This window comes from Schistocerca piceifrons, chromosome 2, assembly GCF_021461385.2.
Source record: "Schistocerca piceifrons isolate TAMUIC-IGC-003096 chromosome 2, iqSchPice1.1, whole genome shotgun sequence".
In the NCBI taxonomy this organism is placed as follows: domain Eukaryota; kingdom Metazoa; phylum Arthropoda; class Insecta; order Orthoptera; family Acrididae; genus Schistocerca; species Schistocerca piceifrons.
This window is the reverse complement of record NC_060139.1, coordinates 55,376,220-55,395,290: the sequence shown is the minus strand read 5'-3', so window position 1 is coordinate 55,395,290 and position 19,071 is coordinate 55,376,220. Positions and strand designations below refer to the sequence as shown.

Here is a 19,071-nt window from a genome sequence, read left to right as displayed (position 1 = left end):
CTAGTGCTGGTTTAAGGTTCAAGTGACTCATGTGGCGACTTGAGGTGCCAAGAAAGTGCCAAAGTCCAAAGTTCATACACAGGGCGTACCACAATTTCTAGCAAACACAATCCATTTCCAAGCTCACTATCTTTAAATTTACTTTGAAAGGTCTTACTGAGATCCTAAGGAATGATAAATAATTTATGAGGGAGGGAGGGAGTGAGGTGATGATAGGGTGTAGAAGGGGGGGGGGGGGGGTGAATGCTATGTCAAATGTATGGAAAAATGTTCTCGACTGGCCCAGAATACTCTTCCATATGTACTTTTACTCAGAATATACATTACAAAATTACACTCTTGTATTGATTCCTATGATATGCTATAATATGTCACTTCAATTGGGATTACCTGGAAAATTGTAGAGACAGTTTCTCCCATGCACATGCAAACATTTTAATGAATAAAAGGTGTATTAAAACTTACTGCTATGACAAGTATTTTATATGCTGGATGAATATTTCACCAGGTTTTATTTGATGTCCTTGCAGTTTTTGTACACGGCATTTAGCTTGGGATTTATTTCCGTATCACTGTTATGAATCAGACAAAATTAGAGCTACTTTTAATTAACTGTTCAAAACTAATAAGAATTCTGTATCTAAAGCTTGCTATGCTGATCTATTATAACTTTTTTGGGGTCATCGTTCTTCTGACAAATTTGATGCAATCTGCCATGAATTCCTCTCCTGTGCCAATCTTTTCATCTAGGAGTAGCTCTTGCGCCAAATGTCCTCAATTATTTCTTGCCTATATACCGATATCTGTGTTCCACTACAGTTTTTACTCTCTACAGCTGCCTCAAGTATGCCTTGATATATTAACACATGTACCATCATCCTGTACCTTTTCCTAGTCAGTGTTTTCCATAATTTCTTTCTTTGCCAATTATGTGGAGAACCTCTTCATTCCTTATCAGCCCATCACATTTTCAACATCCTTCTATAACATCACATCTCATACACTTAGATTCTCTTCTTTTCTGGGTTAGCTACACACCATTACTCACTCACATAAAATTCTGTGCTCAAAACACACATTCACAAAAATTAATTCCTTACATTTTTTTCTTTTCATCTTTCTTCAGTTTACCATCAATCCATAGTGGATGCTTCTTAGGCTATTAATTTCATTGAACAGACTCTGCAATTCTTCTTCACTTTCACTAATAATAACAATGTCATCAGCAAATCATATTATAGATATTCTTTCACCATGTACCGTATTTTAATCCCACTCCTGACCCTTTATTTTATTTCAGTCAGTGCTTCTTCGGTACAGGGGTGAAAGTCTGGCATTGCTCTGTCATACAATTTCTCATTCAAGCACTTCATTCTTGGTCTTTCAGTCATATTTTTCCTTCTGGTTCTCATACATATTGTATATTACAAGTCTTTTTCTGCAACTGTCACTTTATTTTTGTGAGAATTTGGACCATCTTTCACCATTTTACTTGTTGAATGTTTTTTCTAGGTTCACAAACACTGTGAATGTATCTTGAATTTTCTTAAGTATTGCTTCCATTATCAAATGCAGTGTCAGAACTGCCTCGCAAGAGCCTTTACCTTTCCTAAATCCAAATTGATCATCATTTAATTTAACCTTCATTTTCTCTTCCATTCTTCTGTATATTATTCATGTCAGCAACTTGGATGCATGAGCTGTTAAGCTGATTGTATGATAGTTGTTGCTTTTGTGGCGTAGAGCGCCATAAAAATCGATATTTGTTCTGTGCGTAAGTGTGCTATCTTTGAGGAGAGGGCTTTGGAGAGCATGTTGGATACTAAAGGCAGTTACCCTCCGGACTTGTATCTGTGTAGACGCTAAGTGTGAATAAATCTGTATATGAGAGAATTCTAGTTGTTTACCTACTACTATACTATATTTCCTCACTGGTGACACCGTTTTCATGTAATACGCGTCTGAGTTACCGCCTGAAGGTTATTTACGCGCCTACCGCGTCGGGTTTCTCCGCGATCGCGAGGGCCTTTGTTCAGCTCCAGACAATGGCCTTTCAGCATTCACCGCCGCCCAGATTCCAGCAACATCTCTCCAGCACTCCTGCCATCGTAGTGGACATTCCGCAAGAATCTTCGGAATCCTTCAGCCAGAACATGCAGTGGAATTCATCGAGTGCCGCCAGTTTCTTCCAACCGCCAACGGTCGTGGACTCTGGCTTTGTTAGCCGGGACCTTCCCACGTGTTCTCCACAGAGTGTTGGTCGGAACATTTCTACTCCTGTGTCGAACACACAATTCAATACAGTTCGTGGCGTCGAGCGAGGATTTGCTACTTTGGAAAATCCAGTAGTAAATTCAAACTCGAATCAGTTCCCGCCACGTGTGTATCCTTCCGCGTCGGCTAGTCAACAGGTGTTCAATGCTCGCCAAACAGCAAATATCACACCGAGTGTGCATCCTAGTGGACGTGTGTGGGATCCTTGTGTTGCTTCTAATCAGGTCAACAATTCTGTGCTGGATAGTAATTACTCCGACATCTACAACCAGCCCCACCACTCACGGTCGAGTGAATACTGTGTGCATAACTGATATTCACCGGCGTACTTAAGCACTTGTGGCTTCTCTCCGAGCTACCACATCAATGAGAATGCACATTTTGACTATGATCCTCACACCGTTCGAGCGTCCGTCGCTTCTCAGCCGCCCCCCCCCGGCGTCAAGTGAATTTTGCGATTTCCGCATTACGGGACGCCAATAATCCGGACTCGCAATCTTCTGCATGCTCTACTTCCGGCCGAAGTAATAGGCGCACCTCTGCAGTGACTGCAGTGCCGAATCTGCTGAAATTACCAGACTTCAAACCCGCTCACCCGGAGTTCTGGTTTAACCTGGTTGAGCAAACATTCAATGTCTGTGCTTTGGACGCCGGTGCACGCTTCGCCTGCCTCATGAACCATCTTCACGACTGCGTCGATTTAATTTATGATCTGGTCAAAGCACCCCCCCCCCCCCCCCCCCCCTAGCAGGGAAGTATGCTGTGGCGAAACAAACAATACTGGAGCACGTCTCTGCAACCAGGAGAGAAAATGTGCAACAGCTCATCTATGAAGAGCGTCTCGGCGACAGGTCTCCGTCCCAGCTGTGGCGGTGCATCCGTCTTCTTGTCGATGAGCAAGTTATGCCTGATGACACGCTTGCAGAAATCTGGACTGAAAAGCTGCCTTTGCCTGTCCAGACTGCAATCTCTGTGTATGAAGATAGGCCAGTAAATGAACGTTTACGCGCCTCCGACAGAGCATACTCCGCCAGGCAACATGAGCTCCGTGCACTGCATTCTGGACGTGACCGCACTAAGATGCTTTCTGACGCCACGCCCTTGTCTGGTGCTGCTGATAACAAGTTTTTTAAACTAGCCGCCCTGCCTGCACCTTCAACTCCTCGCAACGACAGTGCATCGGCCTCTGTGGAAGACTCTGGGGCACATACTCCGTCGCCTAGCAACTACCCTCAAGGGCACAGGCCCGCCCAACCTTACTGTTTCTTCCACGCGAGATTCGGGGAGCAAGCTCGCAAATGCCAGTCACCGTGTTCTTACCCAAACTCCAACCGCAGGTAGGCTACGGTGCCACCTCCTGCAATGTAAACAATGGGTAGCATCCCACATTGCACTCCGTTTCGGACAACAACAGTAAGTGTGATCGAGTCTATGTTCGCGATTTACGATCAGGTGTATGCTTTCTGGTAGACACTGGCGCAGACGTCTCTTTGCTGCCGGTTCGCCTTGCAACCAATAATGTGCAACCACACAAAACAGTACTTCGTGCAGTGAACTTGTCTACCCTACAGTGTTCGGGTTCCACTTTGTATATAGTGAAACTTTCGCCCGAGTGCAAGCTGGAGTGGATGTTTCTAGTGTCAACAATTGAAGAACCTATTGTCGGAATTGATTTCCTCAAGCACTATCAGTTGTCTCTAGATTTTGTGCAAAATACTGTGTTTTACCCCCCCCCCCCCCCTCCCTTAACAAACATATTCCTTTTGCTTCGCCGAGTGACAGTTCGGCTAACACCAAACATGTGTGCTGTGCTAAGAAGTGTGTAAACCTATCCTGGGAGCTGCAATCTTGGACAAACAAGTGGCTAGTGGAGTGTGCCAAGTCTTCTAAGTTGCGGATGGAACGTATGGAAATGCTGCTGCATCTCCGCGACATACACCACGAGTTGGCCTCCGCACAACAACGCCTCGCGGGACTACAAGCAGACGACTCGTCGGCTACAGTCAAGGTCAGTCCGTGCCAATCTGGTGTTCCCGTGCCCGCGCACGTTAACGACAATGTTGTGAACTCTGTAAACTGTGTCAGCACCCCCTTTTGTAATGATAAGGTATGCCCGAGTGCTCATGCTCCTTGCGTTCCGAATGGAAAATTAATTTGCCAAGCTTGTGGCAATGAACTACGGCCATCTGCTGTCCGGCCACACCCACTCGTGCCTACAGCGCTCGTAGCAGCACGGCCCGCTATCAAGATCCAGTGTACCAACCTCACCCATGTTAACACGTGTGCAGCCTTTACGCAGCCTATGAGCGGGTGGCACACCTGTACTTCCGTGCCCTCAGCGCCACAGCTTGGCCCGTCCACCACTGCCTGCTCCGCTTCACGGACATCTGACTATCGTGCCGCGCCACGTATTGCAGTAGTCACTAATGGCACAGTTCATCGGTTACGTCTAACCGATGGGCCGCCCATATCGCAATGTCCACGCCGCCTCAAGCCGGAATTTATGAAAATTGCAAAAGAACAATTGGGCGATCTGTTACAAAAGCGAATAATTGAACCTTCTTCCGGTTGCTGGGCTAGTCCTATCCTGTTTGACCAAAAGAAAGACGGTACTTGGCGTATGGTCGGAGACTATAGGCGTTTAAATGCCCGCACCATCATTGATAAATATCCGGTCCCACACATTGCAGACTTCAATCATGCGCTCACAGGTGCAAAGTACTTCTCTGTTTTGGACTGTAAGCACGCATTTCATCAGATTCCTATGGCTCCGGAGGACATTGAAAAGACTGCCATAACCACTCCCTTCGGGCTGTTCCAATAAAAATTTATGCCGTTTGGGTTGAAAAATGCACCCCAAACATGGCAGCGTTTCATCAATCAAACTTTATCCCATCTATACTTTTGTTTCGTATATATGGACGACATATTGGTTTTTGCTTCTACTTTAGAACAGAGTGAGGAGTGTGTTCAAGTCATGACAGATATTTTAGCAGCCGCTGGTATTGAACTGAACAATAAAAAGACTCAATTGCACCAGTCATCCGCCACATTCCTAAGTTATGTTGTGTCATCGGATGGTCTGACACCACCACAGAACAAGATCAAGCGTGTTCTCGAGATGCTACGCCCTCAGACCTACAGGGAATTACGCAGGTTCATCGGAACAGTTAATTATTACTGGAAACATTTGCCAGCTGCTTCTGCGGTGCAGGCTCCTCTCACAGATGCTCTCGCTGGCCCACAAACTTCTGGCACCTGCCAGGTACCATGGACACCAGATATGGACATGGCATTTAATGAACTCAAACAGCTGTTGGCCTCCACTGTCACTATTGCTCACCCACGGGCGGACGCCACAATGTTTATCACTACTGACGCTAGTGACAATGCTATCGGCGCAGTACTGAGTCAGACATACAACGATGTTACGACCCCCCTGCAGTTTTTCTCAAAAAAGCTAAACAACACGCAGAAGAAATACTCAGCATTCGACAGAGAACTACTTGCAGTTTATGAGGCCATAAGACACTTCAGAACTGATGTTGAGGGACGAGATTTCTATGTGCTCACTGATCACAAGCCGTTGGTTCCCGCCATAAAAAATCCTGCGGCTGATCCGCCACCACGACGCTTTCATCACATCGATTACACCTTGCAATTTACAAATGACATTCGCTACATCCGAGGAGCGGACAATGTGGTCGCTGATTTTCTCTCGCCTGTTGGTGCTGTCACAACCTTAATTGACTTAACGGACCTACCTCGGTTGCAATCGGCAGATCACGATACCATGCAGTTAATTTCAGATCACAGCTCCTCTCTCCAATCGGTACGCTCTACTTTCCTTGGCATATATGACTTAGTGTGGTGTGATGAATCAACTGGCACGTTGCGGCCATTCATTCCTAAGCCCCTTCAATGCCAGGTCTTTGACAAACTACACACATTAGCACACCCCGGTGTCAAAGCCTCCACCCGTCTGGTAGCTGAACGGTTTGTCTGGAGAAACATGCGCCGTGACTGTCAGTCTTGGGCAAGGGCATGCATGGTGTGTCAACAGAACAAAGTTTCCAGGCACACTTCTCCACCCCTTGGCTGTTTTGCCCAACCTCCATGCCGGTTTCACCATGTTGATGTTGACCTCGTAGGCCCTTGCCCCCCTCCGAGGGTTTCCGTTACTTGTTTACAGCTATTGACAGGATGACTCGGTGGGCTGAGGCTGTGCCTATTCCGAACATTACCTCTAAGACAGTAAGTCGAGCATTCTTAGATTCGTGGATCTCTAGATTTGGCTCACCTGTTTACCTCACCTCTGACCAGGGGCGACAATTCGAGTCTTCAGTTTTCTCTGACTTATGTAAAATGTGTGTTATTGTCAAAATTCATACTTCTGCATACCACCCCCAAAGCAATGGGCTTGTCGAGCAATGGCATCGCACCCTGAAGTCTGCCCTGCGTTACCATGACTCAATATGGACAGAGGCACTGCCCTTCGTGCTTCTTGGCCTTCGTGCGACTTTCAAGGAAGACCTCAAGGGGTCCGTAGCCGAGTTTGTATATGGCCAACCTCTGGTTTTGCCTGGAGAATTAGTCACTCTGACCCCACTTCCACGGCCCTCTGAACTCCCTTCACTTCTCGAGCGGGTGCGCTTGCACTGCAGCAAAATTCAGCCGCCACCTCCGGCTGCTCATACACCTCCGCGCGTGTACGTACCGCGCACACTAGACTCTTGTGAGTACGTGTTTCTCAGAGATGACTCAGTCAAAGCCGCGCTTCAGTCACCCTACACAGGTCCTTACAAGGTCGTCAAACGCTCTGAGAATAACATGGATCTCCTCATAAAAGACTCTGTAACCACGGTCTCACTCAACCGAGTGAAACCAGCTTTCATTGAGCCTCAGGTGAACCTCCCTGATTCTGCCCCTATTTTTCCCACTCCTGCTTCAAGCGGCCATCCATCTTCCAACACCATGCATTTGGGTATTGATTTTCCACAGCGTGTTTCTCTGCCGAGCACTGCTCCTTCTCCGCGTTCATCTAATTTGAGTGGCTAATCTTTTCGGGGCTTCACTCCTCACAGCCCTCGGAGTTGAACTGCCAACCACTCGGATTCTACCATTGTGTTATCATCTTCGTGTGACAGCTCTTTGTCACGCCGTTCAACCCACGCTGGCTCCTCGTTGCCTTCGGTCACGCTCCCTCATCTGTCAGCTGATCGCCCGAGGTTGTCTCCTGCACAGTCTAGTGCACCTGCCACCCCCCTCTTAGCAGATGCTTCCCCCTACCATGGCTTTCCCACACCTCCCTGCCTCCCTACCATTGCTCGTACAGGTGCCATCCAAGAATTCACAACACATGTGCACCCTGATGACATACATAAATTATCTGTTGTCGTAGATGGCGATACAGTGTGTGTGGTACTCGTGTGTGACAATATTGAGGGAGGAAGTGCAGAATCTTGTGTGGTGCGCCACTTTAAATTGAGCAGAAGTGCTGCATATGGCAATTTGCCTGCCTTTGTTAGGCCTTCTGGCAAGGTGATTCTCCGCCTGCCGGCTGACGAAGTGCTACACCTTCACTCCAGGACGGGACGTCATCTTCAGCTGCCGGCGTCGCTTGCTGACTTCACCGTTGACGTACCGGGCTTCACCCCCCGGTCTCCTACCAGTCGACCACTTCCGCCTGACGCAGAAGAACTGTGCGTTACCTTTCTTAACTTCTCACCCCCCCCCCCCCCCCCATTCACAGGGACGTACTCCATACTGCGCGGGGATGGGGGGCGGGCTATGTGACGTAGAGCACCATAAAAATCAAAATCGATATTTGTTCTGTGCGTAAGTGTGCTACCTTTGAGGAGAGGGCTTTGGAGAGCACGTTGGACGCTAACGGCAGTTAGCCTCCGGACTTGTATCTGTGTAGACGCTAAGTGTGAATAAATCTGTATATGAGAGAATTCTAGTTGTTTACCTACAACTATACTATATTCCCTCACTTTCATCTGTTCTTGCTCTCTTTAGGATTGTATGATAAACCAATCAAAGAGACATTTGGTCACAACTTCCTCCAATGAATTAAAATAATCCAAAAGATTGTAATCTATGCCTTCAGCCTTATTTTATCGCAAGTCTTCCAAAGCCCAGTTATGTTCTGACTCTAATACTGGATCTGCTAATCTTCCATATTGCCTCCCAAAATGGGAGAGGGGAGACAAACGTGTGGTTCCTGAAGAGGTTCTTCTATCTCTGTATTAGTAAACTGTTCCTGCCTTCCCTGTGTTTTACACTGGAATTACTCTTACATGTTTAATGTTGACATCTTTGCTTTCAATTTCACCAAAGGTTGTTTTGACTTTTCTATATATGGAATCAATCCTTTCAATAACCTTTTTTTATGTCCTTGTATTTTTCCTGCAACTATTTTGCTTTGGCTTCCCTGAACTTTTTGTTTACTTAATCCCTAAATGACTTGTATTATTATCTTTCTGTCTTTCCCTGAACATTTTTGTACATCCTTCTTTCATCAATCAATAGATTTGTTTCTTCTTTTACCCACAGTTTATTCACAGTTACCTTTCTTGTATCTATATTTGTCTGTCAAACTTCAGTAATTGCTCTTTTTAAGACCTGTATATTCCTCTTCAACTGAACTATTTATTGTGGTATTCATTGTCATAGTGTCTACAACCTTAGAGAATTACCAATGCACCTCACCATCCCTTTTATTTCAGCATCCTGCTTCTTCCCCATTAATTCTTTTGGTTGATTATATTCAACTTCATTTTACTCTCCATTATTACAAAATCCCCCCCCCCCCCCCCCCATGAACCACGGACCTTGGCGTTGGTGGGGGGGCTTGGGTGCCTCAACGATACAGATAGCCGTACCGTAGGTGCATCAACAATGGAGGGGTATCTGTTGAGAGGGGAGACAAACGTGTGGTTCCTGAAGAGGGGCAGCAGCCTTTTCAGTAGTTGCAGGGGCAACAGTCTGGATGATTGACTGATATGGCCTTGTAACACAAACCAAAATAGCCTTGCTGTTCTGGTACTGCGAACGACTGAAAGCAAGGGGAAACTACAGCCGTAATTTTTCCCGAGGGCATGCAGCTTTACTGTATGATTAAATGATGATGGCGTCCTCTTGGGTAAAATATTCCGGAGGTAAAATTGTTCCCCACTCGGATCTCCGGGCGGGGACTACTCAGGAGGACGTTGTTATCAGGAGAAAGAAAACTGGCGTTCTACGGATCGGAGCATGGAATGTCAGATCCCTTAATTGGGCAGGTAGGTTAGAAAATTTAAAAAGGGAAATGGATAGGTTAAAGTTAGATATAGTGGGAATTAGTGAAGTTCGGTGGCAGGAGAAACAAGACTTTTGGTCCGGTGAATACAGGGTTATAAATACAAAATCAAATGGGGGTAATGCAGGAGTAGGTTTAATAATGAATAAAAAAATAGGAGTACGGGTAAGCTACTACAAACAGCATAGTGAACGCATTATTGTGGCCATGATAGACATGAAGCCCATGCCTACTACAGTAGTACAAGTTTATATGCCAACTAGCACTGCAGATGACGAAGAAATTGATGAAATGTATGATGAGATAAAAGAAATTATTCAGATAGCGAAGGGAGACGAAAATTTAATAGTCATGGGTGACTGGAATTCGGTAGTAGGAAAAGGGAGAGAAGGAAACGTAGTAGGTGAATATGGATTAGGGCTAAGAAATGAAAGAGGAAACCGCCTGATAGAATTTTTGCACAAAGCACAACTTAATCTAGCTAACACTTGGTTCAAGAATCATGAAAGAAGGTTGTATGCTTGGAAGAAGCCTGGAGATACTGACAGGTTTCAGATAGATTATATAATGGTAAGACAGAGATTGAGGAACCAGGTTTTAAATTGTAAAACATTTACAGGTGCAGATGTGGACTCTGACCACAATCTATTGGTTATGAACTGTAGATTAAAACTGAAGGAACTGCAAAAAGTTGGGAATTTAAGGAGACAGGACCTGGATAAACTGAAAGAACCAGAGGTTGTACAGAGTTTCAGGGACAGCATAAGGGAACAATTGACAGGAATGGGGGAATGAAATACAGTAGAAGAAGAATGGGTAACTTTGAGGGATGAAATAGTGAAGGCAGCAGAGGATCAAATAGGTAAAAAAATGAGGGCTAGTAGAAACCCTTGGGTAACAAAAGAAATATTGAATTTAATTGATGAAAGGAGAAAATATAAAAATGCAGTATGTGAAGCAGGCAAAAAGGAATACAAACGTCTCAAAAATGATATAGACAGGAAGTGTAAAATGGCTAAGCAGGGATGGCTAGAGGACAAATGTAAGGACGTAGAGGCTTATCTCACTAGGGGTAAGATAGATACTGCATACAGGAAAATTAATGAGACCTTTGGAGAAAGGAGAACCACTTGCATGATGATTATCAAGAGCTCAGATGGAAACCCAGTTCTAAGCAAAGAAGGGAAAGCAGAAAGGTGGAAGGAGTATATAGAGGGTCTATACAAGGGCAATGTACTTGAGGACAATATTATGGAAATGGAAGAGGATGTAGGTGAAGATGAAATGGGAGATATGATACTGCATGAAGAGTTTGACAGAGCACTGAAAGACCTGAGTCGAAACAAGGCCCCCGGAGTAGACAACATTCCATTAGAATACTGACAGCCTTGGGAGAGCCAGTCCTGACAAAACTCTACCATCTGGTGAGCAAAATGTATGAGACAGGCGAAATACCCTCAGACTTCAAGAAGAATATAATAATTCCAATCCAAAAAAAAGCAGATGTTGACAGATATGAAAATTACTGAACAATCAGTTTAATAAGTCACGGATGCAAAATACTAACACGAATTCTTTACAGACGAATGGAAAAACTGATAGAAGCTGACCTCGGGGAAGATCAGTTTGGATTCCGTAGAAATGCTGGAACATGTGAGGCAATACTGACCCTACGACTTATCTTAGAAGAAAGATTAAGGAAAGGCAAACCTACGTTTCTAGCATTTGTAGACTTAGAGAAAGCTTTTGACAATGTTGATTGGAATACTCTCTTTCAAATTCTAAAGGTGGCAGGGGTAAAGTACAGGGAGTGAAAAGCTATTTACAATTTGTACAGAAAGCAGATGGCAGTTATAAGAGTCGAGGGACATGAAAGGGAAGCAGTGGTTGGGAAGGGAGTGAGACAGTGTTGTAGCATATCCCCGATGTTATTCATTCTGTATATTGAGCAAGCAATAAGGGAAACAAAAGAAAAGTTTGGAGTAGGTATTAAAATCCATGGAGAAGAAATAAAAACTTTGAGGTTCGCCGATGACATTGTAATTCTGTCAGAGACAGCAAAGGACTTGGAAGAGCAGTTGAACGGAATGGACCGTGTCTTGAAAGGAGAGTATAAGATGAACATCAACAAAAGCAAAGTTGTGCCACAACTTGACATGAAGAAGGGACCGGTTGGTAAGACATGTTCTGAGGCATCAGGGGATCACAAATTTAGTATTGGAGGGCAGCGTGGAGGGTAAAAATCGTAGAGGGAGACCAAGAGATGAATACACTAAGCAGATTCAGATGGATGTAGGCTGCAGTAGGTACTGGGAGATGAAGAAGCTTGCACAGGATAGAGTAGCATGGAGAGCTGCATCAAACCAGTCTCAGGACTGAAGACCACAACAACAACATATTACAAAATTGTGATCTGAGAGTCTATGTGCTCACGGGTATGCCTTACAGTCCAATATCTTATTTCAGAATCTCTTTCTGACCGTGATGTAATCCAGTTGTTATCTTCCCATATTTCCAGTGTTTTTCCAAGAATACCTTGTCCTCTGGTGATTTTTGCACAATACATTCACTATTACCAGCTGAAATTTATTGCAGAGTTCAATAGTCTTCCTCCCTCTCATTCCCACTGCCAAGACTTCATTCTTTTGTAACTCTTGTTTTATACTCTGTCCACTGAGTGAGGTGGCACAGAGGTTAGCACACTTCACTCGCATTTATAAGGACGATGTGATGAAGCAAGCTGGGATAATTTAATTCCCCTCTTGTTTTGCCATCTGACTCCTTAAATTTCTTTTGTTACTTTTAACTAATTATCATTAACATACGTGAATATAATCTGCATTTCCATAAAAGAGAAAGATTGGCCCTCAGTTTTAAAGTAAATAATACCAGATCTAATTTTGTGCTTAGTTTTATGTATGTAATTGATTTTCTAATTATTCTGATTATTCCTAGTTAGTATCATTTGTTATATGGTGAAATCAGTGATTGTTTCATGACTTAAATTCTATTGTTGACCTATAAACAAATATAAATTCTGTAATAATTGTAAACATTTGGAAGTTGAAATACTAATAATCTTAAAGTATCTATTTGACTATATTTGAAAACATGTTAGCAAAACCAGCCCTTCATTAATTCCAAAGTAATTAACAGTTTTGTCAAAAGTATTGCTTGCATAACGATGTCTGTTAATTTCACCATTTAAACAAATAATTCGGACTAAACCTCATAGCAGAAGAAACTGTTAAAAAGACGCGAGTTTTCAATGCATTCAATCAATTGAGTGAGTTAAGTTTTAATTGTAATTTCTGTAAATTTAACTTTGTTGTGTAGTTTCAGCACCTATTATTGTGATGATCTATGAGGGCCCAATTTTTGGTCACGAGACAGTCAGTCCACGGCTGAGTTTCAGACAAGTAACCTGTGCTGGTTAGAACAACAACAGTGCTTCAAATTAACTGTGGAACAAGTGTTAAACAATTAGGCCATGTGCAAAAACAGTGACAATGTCTGCTCCATATGTACCTGCTTATTCTTCAAGAACTGTGGACTTTTTGGTTAGGTTTTACTGCTCGTAGATGTACAACAGGAAACTATTGTAGCAGTATTTGGAGTTTCACCTGCAACCTATTAATGAGGCTTATGGCAAGTTAAACGATAGTACACTGGCCATATAACGGTGTATATTGGAGGGTTGTGAACAGTGAAATAAAAGTACTGTGTAACACAACTGTGCACCTGTCGGCTATATAATTTGCAGTAGCCAGTGTCAGAATCCACAACCCATTTTTTCAGCCAGTGTAGCAATGCAGTACATTTACACCGAGGACAACAAATGACAAATGAAGAAATAAAAGCAGGTGGCACCACGACAGCTACTATCCAAACCCACATCTGGATGTCCTACTTTAGGTTTTCCATGATTTCCCTAAACTGCTTCAGGCAAATGCTGGGATGGTTCCTTTGAAAGGGCACAGCTGAGTTCCTTCCCCATCCTTCCTTAATCAAAGCTTGTGCTCTGTCTCTAATGACCTTGTTGTCAATTGGACGTTAAACACTAATCTTCTTCTCCTATTCCTTCCACAGTTGCAACATTCAAATTACGTGTGATTATTAGCTTTTCATGTCCCAGTACATACTGAATTACTCATTAAAGAACTTCATATATTTTCTCTGCCTCTTCATCTTCTATTTGTGATTTATACTTAAACTTCGTTTGCTGCTGTAAACCCTGTCACTGTACTATTCACCATAACTGATTCTGTGCCCTATCTGTCCACTGCTTGTGCCTGTAACATGACCTTATTTACCTGTGCTAATCTGCCCTTGGTAGCTGCACCTCTGTCAAATCTGACTGAAAAGTGGTTGTTGAAAGTAGGCTATTTTAATTGATATAGTCCACACAAAGTCACAGTCCAAACACTTTAACTGCATTTTTCATGTCAAATAATCTACAGTCTATGGCCAGATTGAGTTTCATTATTTATGGACAAATAAATGGTTAGCCACATACTACACTCAACTGGTGTCCCATTATATTATTGTTCAAGTGTAGTGACCGAACATAGACATATTGAGTCACAACAAGTAACATGTGCAAGAAATCATTAAAATGTTTGCCAGTTACACTGTCCTTCCAAGTAGACAATTACATCAAAATGAAAATGATGTGCACGGTTAGTATAAGCTGGAGGTAAAACAGTTCAGCTTGACCTAATTGTCACAGTAAATGATCATTATTTGACTCAGTTCATACAGTTTACTGCCCAATTAATCATCAAAAACAGCCATTAAATTACAGAATGATCTCCTGAATGTGAAATACAGATAAAACCCAGCACATTGTACTACTAATAATTTGTGCTAATTCATCTGTGGTACACTTTTGGACACAGATCTTACTCGTTTTATGACCTCCTGCACACTGACTAATGTTCCTTTTATAAGTTTGCAATAACTGAAACAACATTCAAACAATTGAAACACAAGGTAGGAATATCAACAATGTAGCGAAAGATAGATTGCTACTAACATAAAAAAGGCATGTTAAGTTGCAGACAAGCACAATTAACAGACATTTATACACAGCTTTAAGCCACAGCCATCATCAGCAAAGGAGAAACAGAGAGACACCTACCATTCGTACACACAAGCAAGCACACATTGCGCATATATGACTGTCAACTCTGGCAGCTTGGGCCAGAATGCAGCTGTCATGTGGAATAGAAGCAGCAATGTGGAGGGGGTGGGGGAGGGGAAGGGATAGTAGTATATGGGTGGGGGAGAGAGGAACGCTGTCTGGTGGAGTGTGCAGGGACTAGAATGCCAACAGACACAGTGTCAGGAGAGTGTGGATCAGGAGCAGGGAAAAAAAGGAGTGAGGAAGAAGAGGAGCAGGGAAAGATGGGTGGGTGAGTTGGCAAAGGGCAGCAAATAAAGTGAGTGAGAGTTGAGAATGTGGAGGATATGATACGACAGAGAGGGTGAAAACTCTGGGGTAGAGACTAAGGGGCAATATGTTGCCATAGGTTGAGGCTAGGATATTTCTGGGACCAGAGAATGTATTGTAAGGATAACTCCCATCTGTGCAATTTGGAAAAGCTGGGGTTGGAGGGGAGGATCCAGGTGGCTTGGATAGTGAATTAGCCATTGAAATGAAGAATGGTTTGCTCAGCTGCATATTGTGCCACAGGGTGGTCTACTTTGCTCTTGGCCACAGTTTGGAGGTGGCTGCTCATCATGGTGGACAGTGGTTGGTAGTCACACCAATACGAACAGATGTGCAGTGATTGCAGAGCCGGTAAATGACATGGCTGCTTTCACAGGTGGCCCAGCCACTGATGGGTAGGTAGGACAGACCTGTGATAGGACTGGAATAAGTGCTTGGTGGTTGGATTGGGCAGGTTTGCACTGGGGTCTTCAAGAGACAGATGATCCTTATGGCAAGGGGATGGGATTGGTAGTGGCATAGGGATGTTGTGGAGGTTGGATGGATGATGGAACACTACTTTAGGAGGGTGGGAAGGATCTTGGGTAGCATGTCTCTCGTTTCAGGGCATTAACATAGGTCATCAAAACTCTGGTGAAGGAATGTGGTTCAGTTGTTCCACTCTGGGGTGACACTCCTTTGTGGCTGGCTCTTGGGGATGGTGCAAGGATTGGGGATGTGAGGGGAAATGGCATGGGAGATCTGTTTGATTGCTAGGCCCAGTGGATAGTGCACATGTGTGAAGGCCTTGGTGAGACCCTCAGCATACTTAGCAAGGGAATTCTTGACACTGCAGATACACCATCCCTAGATGGCCAGGCTGTGTGGGAGGGACTTTTTCAGTGTGAATGGGATGACAGCTGTCATAATGCAGGTACTGTTGGTCGTTGGTGGGTTTAATGTGGGCAGATGTGCAGATGGAGCCATCACAGATGAGGTCAATGACTAGGAAGGTAGCACATTGGGTTGAGGAGGACCAGATGAAGCAGATGGGAGAGAAGGTGCTGCAGTCATGAAGGATGGAGATAGGGTGTTTCGTCCTTGAATCTATATCCTGAAGATAGCATCAATAAATCTGAACCAGACTAGGGGGTTTGGTGTTTTGGGAGGCTAGGAAGGTCTCCTCTAGATGGCCTGTAAACAGATCATTGCTACCCCGCGACCGTCCTGGTCGCAGTTACAACACTTACCACAAGTATCATATCCCTCGGGGAGATCCAGGTGCAGGTCCTACCCAGTCCACCCTCCCGGCATTTTCTATTAGAATTCTGCCACAGATTTATCCTATCCCATCGAGGACTGGGCCACCTGTGAAAGCAGCCCTGTCATCTACCAGCTCTGCTGCATTCATTGCACAGCTGTTTATATGGGTATGACCACCAACCACAGTCCACCAGGATGAACAGTCACCTCCAAACTGTGGCGAACACCCACCCAACCTCCACAACTTCCATCCCTATGCCACACCCAGTCTCAACCCCTTGCCACAAGGATCATATCCCTGTGGAAGACAAGGTGCAACATCTGCCCAACCCACCCAACCAGCACTTCCTATTGCAATCCTGTCACAAGTTTATTCTACCCCATTGTGGGGCTGGGTCACTTGTGATAGCAGCCACATCATTTACCAGCTCTGCTGCAATCATTGCACAGCTGTTTGACTACCAATCACTGTCTGCCAAGCTGTGGCCAAGAGCTAAGTAGACCGACTGGTGGCACAACAAGCATTGGAGCATAACATTGTTGATTTGAATGGCTGCTTCACTACCCAAGCTATATGGATCCTGCCCTCCATCACAGCTTTTCTAAAGTGCACAGATGGTGGGAGCTGTCCCTACAACACGTGCTCCACTCCCATAAAAATCCCAGCCTCAACCTATGGTAACATATTGTCCCCACACCCTCCACCCAATAGTTTCCACCCTCTCTGTCCTATCATCTCCTCTCCATTCTCATCTCCCACGTTCTTTGTTTGCCACCCTTTGCAAGAATTATCTAGAGCCCAAAGAAGTCTACTCGTAAAATGGGACAACAGGCACATGTAAGTAGGAGGAGTTGCAAGCAGATATTGAAAAGTCTTAATTTTAAGCCATATCGTGTGATGGTTGTGCAGCAATTAACAGAGGATGACAATCAGAAATGTGTAAATTACACTTGTGGCTTCTGAGTAGTGTCATCGATGGTTTGTTAGATCCTTTGATTATATCATGAGTGATAGAGCAGAGTTTCATCTCTCCAGCCATGTGAATTCACAGAAAATAAGGTATTGGGCAACAGAGAACCCTAATATTGTGTTTCAGCAACCACTCTGTGATGAAAAAATCTGCATTTGGTGCAGTATAACAGGAACATGCATCAATGGACCAACATTTTTTGACACTACTCTCAATGCAATTGCATATATGGAAATTTTTGATACATTTTGTGCTCAACTCACTGAATATGAAACACAATACTGCTTCTTCCAGCAATATAGTATCCCTGGAATGAGTCTGTGATGTTTTCACTGAGGAACAAACTGTCAGCAAAGATTTATGGCCACCATATTTGCTGGATCTAACAAAAAGGGGTTTTTCCCTGTGGGACACTTTAAGAGCAAGGTCTATGAAACAAATCCACATACACAATACAGGAACTGAAAGACAACATCAGCTGTGAATTTGCTGCCATCAATATTCGAACTTTACACTGGCAGTATCTGAATATGCTTAGATGTGCACAGCCTTGTATTGACATTGCAGGGGGTCACTTTCAACATCTTCTGTAAGTGTGTTTGTCACTGTATTTTTCATTGTAATTAAATGGTAAGTACATTTCAGCTCTTCATCTCTCTAATTTCACTGCATTTCCTTCACACTGACATGGGATACTTTTATCTGCACTACCCTGTAGTATAGTACAGTATCTACTGCAATTCTATTGACTGTTTCTTCTCCATTCCACTTTCTCTCAAAACTGTCAGTTTTGACATTGTTTTTGCTTCTAGTTTCAGTTGATCTTCTTCTTGTATCTCACTTATTAATTTCCATTGTTATAGTCTAAATTTTGAAAATCTAAAATCCTGGCTGCTGACAGGACATGTGTGTAGTCAGTATTGTAACATAGAGATCTATTGATAACTTTATTATCGTAATAATGAAATGTCTGTGAAACAATTACTGTGGAGGATGATATGGATACTTCAGAAAGTAGTAATCCTGTTGCTCTGTGTGCTACTCCCTCTTAATCTAAAATTTTAATGACTTCCTTATTAAGCCTGAACATTTTGTTTCCTCCAAAATATCTCCTCTGTAACTATATGAGGAAATCTGTGGTTCCAAAGACTAGCATTTGTGTCATCTTTTGTCTGCTGCTGCCTGATGTATAGAATTTTTAACCTTATTTACCTTTATGAAGATTTGTTTTATGAAACAAGATTATAATTTTTGTCATTAGTGTCATTATATGTTCTACAGTGCATTGTGTATGTAATTGATCTTTGTGTAATAGTTTAGTGCCTAATGATAGTTTATTTCAGTATTTCCATTGTTTTCAGGGCCGCAAGTACTGTTTTATATCAAACATTGACAATTTAGGTGCTGAAGTTGATCTGAAAATTTTAAATCTGATGGACAGTGCGCAAAGTGTGCATGGCGGAGAACTTGAGTTTTTAATGGAGGTTACTGAGAAAACAAAGGCAGATGTTAAGGTAACATCAGACTTGTGTAGTTGTCTTACATAAAATGAAAATATTCTTTCTGCAATTTTTCTAAATTGTTTATGTGCCATTGCTGTTGTATATAATTCTCTCCCACACAACTGAAATTTGGGAATAATTAAGCATCATTACCACATTGTTAATATTCATTAGTGTGGTAATTCCAGTTTTAAAGATGATATGGTAGAGGATGGAAATCACCAACAAGTGATTCATTATCAAAAACTTTAATGAATTGTGGAAGCACAGTGCAATTGAACAACTTGTAATGGTACACAGATACAAAGACAAAGAGAGGTGAGTCAA

General features: G+C 43.3%; 1 protein-coding gene across 1 annotated transcript in view; it reads left to right on the top strand.

Annotated features, from left to right (window-relative positions):
- Positions 1-19,071, top strand: part of LOC124775146 (UTP--glucose-1-phosphate uridylyltransferase-like) — a 266,959-nt gene that overhangs the window by 127,394 nt on the left and 120,494 nt on the right. The window contains exon 8 of the mRNA XM_047249986.1: positions 18,604-18,756. Within this exon, the coding sequence (XP_047105942.1) occupies positions 18,604-18,756 (153 nt within the window). The remainder of the gene's footprint in view (positions 1-18,603; positions 18,757-19,071) is intronic.